The sequence below is a fragment of the Thunnus thynnus genome, chromosome 15, assembly GCF_963924715.1.
Source record: "Thunnus thynnus chromosome 15, fThuThy2.1, whole genome shotgun sequence".
NCBI classification, from domain to species: domain Eukaryota; kingdom Metazoa; phylum Chordata; class Actinopteri; order Scombriformes; family Scombridae; genus Thunnus; species Thunnus thynnus.
The window spans coordinates 15,538,182-15,544,856 of record NC_089531.1 but is presented as its reverse complement, the minus strand read 5'-3'; the positions used below and the strand labels follow the sequence as shown (position 1 = coordinate 15,544,856).

General features: G+C 38.2%; 1 protein-coding gene across 1 annotated transcript; it reads left to right on the top strand.

The window, feature by feature from the left end:
• The first annotated feature begins 2,623 nt into the window (after window positions 1-2,623).
• LOC137198149 (CD59 glycoprotein-like) lies at window positions 2,624-5,599 on the top strand. Its single transcript, XM_067611809.1, has 3 exons — window positions 2,624-2,711; window positions 4,310-4,417; window positions 5,305-5,599. The coding sequence occupies exons 1-3, from the start codon at window positions 2,657-2,659 to the stop codon at window positions 5,463-5,465; spliced, it is 324 nt and encodes a 107-aa protein (XP_067467910.1). The 5' UTR covers window positions 2,624-2,656; the 3' UTR covers window positions 5,466-5,599.
• The last annotated feature ends 1,076 nt before the right edge of the window (window positions 5,600-6,675 follow it).

The window sequence follows — 6,675 nt, the reverse complement described above, 5'->3', positions numbered from 1 at the left end:
GGTTCAGTCATTTTTACAGTGAACATTTCATAATAAAAAAGCTCTCCTGGCAGTGTTTGCTGTTAACAGAAAAACACAGTGTGAAAATATTTCAGATGGATTTGATCATTGAGATCTAAGCGGTGAATGTGAGGACCTTACTTGTACTGAACAGGTCTTATCTTTGTTCTGGGTTGGGTCCAATTTTAGTGCGACAGGTTTTGGGTCTTTGTCAACACCACTGAAAACCACTGAACCCAAACAAAATCTAATTAACCAGCGTTCTTCCAGGACCTGCTGTTACACTCATGTCTGATCTGATCTGGGTTGGTGTTCTGTAAACTGAGAGGCCCTTTTAGATCCCTCTTAGATTGCAAACAACTTTTTGTCCCTTTAAGACATTGTTGAATCCCTTTTCACAAACATATTTCTCTAACCTGACACGCCAGACGGTTTGTTACTAAGACCCATCTCAGAAGTTGTCCATGAAAACTGTTTGGAAAAGGGCAGGCACTTTTAAAAAATACTTGGCAGTTGATTGGATGAACCATCTGTCTATCACTGTCTATCACCATCTTACCTTGCAAGGCAGCTGGATTCGCGAGATCATGCAAGAATCCTCATAGGATGCTGATTGACTACCAGTGGTTCGGACACAAGCGCATAACTTGAAGCATGACAAGATGGATTCTCGCGTGATTTAGTGATGTGTGTACAGCAGAAAATCCAAGAACCAAGACAGCTGGTTCTAAGATTAAAGTCCAACATGTTTTTAAAATGTATTGTTAATAGTTTTGTATTATTAGAATAAAGAAAACAGGTCTGAAATATCAGAAATGCTCCTTTTTGTTTGATTGACATTAGCTGGCAGGCTACCAGAGTTACACAATACACAACAGAGACAAAGAAAACAAACTGCTGTGGCTACAAGTCATGGGCAGACAGTATGTTGCTATCAGGGATTTTGAAGATCAATGACCAAACATACAATCAGCAGACACTGGACCAAAGTTACATTTCCGAGCACATTAACATGCTGTTTAATGCACTGCTGCACCGGAGCATATAATTTGCTACCTAGCCTGCCACTTTTTGGTGAATGTGTGTTTGGTGGCTCGTTCCACAAGCTAAGGTGCAGGACAAGACATGTTTATGTTTGTAAGTTAGATAAGAAGGAGACTTTAGCAGGAAAGCTAATGTGGGTTGTTTTTCAGAGCCTGTGGCTCTTGTGTTATGTAGCTGCATCTTCTTGCATTATGAAGAGAGTTAAAAAGTTACAAAATCAGAACATAATCAAACAAAGTATGTACAGTTGTACATCTTGTGTAGTATCTTATCTGATAAATAAATAAACAGATAAACACACAATTTGTAGCATCATTTATTATTTGCTAAACCCCCAACTTTTTCTGAAATTAAACCTACTGTATGCTCTGGGGCATATCAAGCGTACAATACATGAGCAGTGCATCTTTTCAGCAGTTCAGCCCTGAGACTTTGCTGTCCATCATTTGTTTTTCTCCTGAAGGTGCCTGCTATCAGTTCGGTTTACACTGATTCATTTTCTCTCAGCTGAAATGTGCTAACTCCTCTCTTTCTTTGATGGACAAAGATATTAGACACATAACTGACGTTTAGGGCAAATCTTGCAGCAATAACTTTTTACCAGCTCACAGTATATGACTCCATTGTTCAGGCAGAGTCCTCCATGGCAAAGACTTTCTTTTCTTTCTTCATATTTTTCTCCCTCCCCTTACATTTTGCCCTCTGCTCCTCTTCCTCTCTCTCTGTTGTTACCAAATCTCTGGTTAAACATCTACAATAAGATTACTGTGTTTTTTCACAAATCACAACCTGAAGTACCCTAATCATGTGATATGTAATCGGTTAATGCCCTGCCTGCCCTCATTTTCCCTCTAATGACTGCTGTGTCATCTCTCCATTTCTATATCAAATAAAAGCCAAATTACACATTATTGAATGTACTTCACATGTGCATTTGTCATCTGAAAAAAAAGGTGAGGAAAAAATATAGAAAAATCTCTCTGTGATGCACAAAAACACACCGTTGGCCCATATATTAGACAGAATCCAATCCATACATCAATACATAGACTCTGAACCCAAACAAATTGGTTGTTTACTTTGTGTTGACACTGTTACAAAAAGCCTCTTCTTCATGAGCTAAAAATCATTTTCTTCACATTCACAGGTGAGTGTTGGATGACTGCAGGGCTAACAATTTGTGGTGCCAATTTTTTACTTTTTTAGATAACTCAGCAAAATGTGATCATCAAACATGAATACCTTTATGTCAGTATTGAGGTAAACTCTGTCTTTTTATACTTTTAAGTAATTTTAAGTCATATTTCATCAGTTATTTGAAAGAAAGCTCCAAAAAAAAAATGAGTCAGTAAAGGTGAGAAGAAACACATTAAATGAGGCTGGTTTTGTTTTTATGAAAACTTTCTTTACCAAATTGTGACAGCAAGACAGAAGCACAAGTTATGTGTGGAAGCCTTCTGTTTTTACAGGCTTTAAAATGTTTTTTTATACACCCTGCATGTGCCAATCCTTTTTTACCTCAACAAAGTTAATCCCCTACCTTTTATCCAGCTGCGATTTTGTGAATTGTGCCTTTTTGTTTTGATTTTCAGGCGTGACAACACTTTCAGTCATGAGGAGCTCTGTGGTGTTTTTCCTGGCTGTCAGCTTTGCCATGTTTGGATTTGGTAAGAAAAAGGGGTTGAAGAAGGAATCTTTCATTAATGCTCACTCTTTTTTGTCTCTGAAAAGCTCAGCCAAGTGGGGCTAAGTCAGAAAGATTACATGTTTCTCAAAGAGCAAACGTATTCAGCACTTACAAGCCCCAGGGAACATTTTGGCAGATCAGTGTGCTGTTTGCATGTGCTGCTGCTGTGTCATCTGCTTCCAGTTCACACTACAGCAGAGTCAGTGATAAATATTCATTCATAATATTTTCTATGATGTCCCACAACTTGCAGTTTGCTCTCTGAACAGTTGTGACAGCTTTTTGGTTTGGTTTGGTTTGGTTTATTGACAAGATTTTAACTTATTTATAGTTCAGGTCATAGGAATAAGTTGTACAGTCCTGTATTATAATTGGCAATCATTCCTTGAGTGGGAGTAGGGGGTAAATGGTTCCCTGTGGTCATCAGGTGGGCATCCTCTTTCCTTGGTGTTTTATTGAACGCAGCAACAGAACTTCAAGAGGATCAGTCGAGTCCAGGTTTCTTCTCTCAATGATTCAGTCCTGTTTATGCAGACTGTAAATCATAACGAGCAGCAACAGGACTTCAGGACGATCAGTCGAGTCCAGGTTTCTTCTCTCAGTGAGTCAGTCCTGTTTATGCAGACTGTAAATCATAACCAGCAGCAACAGAACTTCAAGAGGATCAGTCGAGTCCAGGTTTCTTCTCTCAATGATTCAGTCCTGTTTATGCAGACTGTAAATCATAACCAGCAGCAACAAGACTTCAGGAGGATCAGTCGAGTCCAGGTTTCTTCTCTCAATGATTCAGTCCTGTTTATGCAGACTGTAAATCATAACCAGCAGTGGAGGTAGGAGTAGAAGCTTCATGGGGGTCATCAGGTGGGCACCCTCCTTCCTTGGTGTTTTGTTGATAGGTCCACAACATCTCCAGAGGGCTCAACGGTGACATCAGGTGCACCCCCCCTTTTACCCCTCCTACTGGCTGATGGTTATCTTGTTGTCCAGTTATGTCATTCCTTTTCAGCCAGAGCCAGTTGCTGTTTCGCCTGGCAGCCTCTGCCAATGACTTGATAGTCTGTTTTCTTTTAAAGCAAGTTTTTGTTTATATCCAGTGTTTTACTCACCCAAGCCCATTGTGTGCATCCTTGATGGATCTTGGTCTACCAACATATAAAACATTCGCAAAGCCATTTTTAAAAACATTTTGAATCCTGTATTGTTTACATCTATGCTTACTTGCTGGCAGTCTTCTTTTGCTGATGCATTGCTGCATTTCTTGATGCATTACCGCCACCTGTAGATCAATGGAATAATGTGAAACAACAGCATTTAAAAAAAACAAACAAAAAACATGGGCCAACTAATAAAAACATTGCTTTATAGCGCAACTAGTGGTAGAAAACTCCACAAGGTACCTTTAAATCAAGTTTGATTTCAATTATGAACACTTCTAATAATAGCACCGAAATGAGCACTGAAATGTTCATGTGATGTATCAGTCACATAGTTTGAAACTTTGGGAGATGAGTTCATGTTCACAAATACCGACTGGACCAAAATAACCTCAATCATGTGAACTCTGTCTCCTCTCTTCAGGCCTCTCTCTGAAGTGTTACTCCTGCCCTCATGGCTCCTCCAGCAGCTGTGAGGTTGAACAGGAGTGTAACCCAGGTGAAGACACGTGCCTGAAACTCACCAGTGAGGGTAAGAATGATAAAAGAAACGAAGTTGAAAAGTCCACCAACAGTTAAGGACACCATAAAATCTTATTTCGAGAACATAAAACACATGTCTGTGCAACTGGATGCAGAGCGGCACTAATTGCAGTGCACTGGCTGTTGTTTATTGTTAATAAACTCTGAAGTAATGTTAAGTGGTGCACTCCTGAATTTGTGAACAAATTTTGAGTATCATATTACATTGTTCCTAGGTTCCAACCAATTTTGACAAATTACCTACAAACTGAAACAATGACGGCTTTTTAGAAAAAAGTCCAATTATTGGAGTTTTCTGCCACATCTCATGGCCCTCATCAGTGGTTAGACTTTGGTCAGCTGTCATGAAGATGGTTTAGCTGTGATCACGTGACCGAACTATGTAATAAAGTATTATTTTATTGTTATCACGTGACTGAAAGTCCATATTTTAGGTCATGTAATAGTAGCTGAATCATCTCCATGACAACTGAACAAACTCCATCCACTGATGAAGGCCATGAGATGTGACTGAAATTTCAGGAACATTTACAGTAGGTGGGTTTTGTGCAAAGGTTGCCAAACAACCATTTCCAAGCCCGATAATGAATCTTCAAACTCTTCCTCTTCCAGAAGTTGTAATAATGATGCACTGAACCAGATTCAACTTTCATTTTTTTATTTATTTTATTGCTTTAATTTGTTGGTTATTTTCTAAACACATATTTGGAAGAAACATCTCTGAAATGGTCTTTTATCAGCCTTTCTCTGAAATGACTTCCCTTACCTTCCCTGTATTTTTCATTGAAAGATTCAGTGCATAGCTCTGTTATAATCAATGTAACAATAAAGTTAAAATGACTAATGCTGTGTCTCTCATATACTGTCTCACTTCAGGAACAACCTACACTTCATGTCTGAGGTACGCAGAGTGTGACTTCATGCATCTGGCTGTCAGATATGCCCTCCCAGACTTCGACTTCAAATGCTGTCAGTCAAAACTCTGCAATGGTGAAAGTAAAAGCTTCTTTCAGAAAATTAAGGATTTCCTCGGTTAACAATTATAAAGAAGAAGAAAGATCAAATACAATACAGTTTTAAGTCGTAATTTCTGTCTGTTGATTATTATTTGTGTCCCTTACAATGTTTTACATTGTAACACACTCAACAATAAAGTATTATCTTAACAAAATGTGTGCACTGACCTTGTTCCATGATGCACTTCAGTCTCAGTTACTGTTAACAAAATCAGCAGGATTGCTTACTGATATTCAGTGTCTTTCTAGAGAAAGTGCACTTTGAATGTCTCTTTCCTTAGTCATTACTGTTTTCTTTCACACATGCACACACTTTATGTTGCCATTTTATGTTCATTCTTGTAATAATTTGGCCCTATTTCTGTTGTATTTGGTAATAACGCTATTATATATATTGATAATTCATTTATAAATGCTGAAAAAGTTATTAATAAATGGATTTTGGTCAAGGTCCTCTGCAGGCCTTCTCTGGAAGGTAAGTGGCTGTCTGGTCCAATTTACTAAGAGGATTTTTCACAGCCTGGTAACCCAAAAGTTGTTATTATTAAGGACTTATAACTAATTTACAATTGTATTTTTAACCATTAATTAAGCTATGAGTCACAAATTCTAAACCCATTATAAAGGGTGCCTTATTAGAAAGTGGCATGGTAATACAGTATTGCATTAGCATTTTTTTTTTCCTTTTTGAGCTCAATATCAGACAAAAATCAGATAAGATGGAATTTTTGAAATGTACCTTTAACGTGACATGTACATATTTTTTTATGGAGATTATAGTAATGCCTTTGGGAGAAAGAGAACATTTTGAGTTTGTTTGTTCATCTTAAAGTGCACACCAAATGTTAGTCTGGTATTTTAAGGCTGCTTAGAGCTAAACATAATTGTGTTCCATTCACTAAGTCAAGAGATTTACTGTATTATCAACAACAACGGTTGAGCGAGAAAAAAATGCATTTTTTGAAGATGAAATGTGTCTACCTTTCCTTCTTATTAGACAGTACACAGTACGGAAAGATTAAGAAATTGAGAGTGACAGATGGAGAGGGAAGAAGATATATAATCTGGACAGACACCACACTCTTTGTAGCTCAGTGGGCTGAAGCACAAACCATGTCCACTCCGTGTCGTATGTGAAGGCTGGATTCAAACCTGTGGTTTCAAAAGCAGTCACTGAGAGTCCTGAACCCGCCAAAGCACAACAACAGCCTGAAAACACTCTGAAGAACAA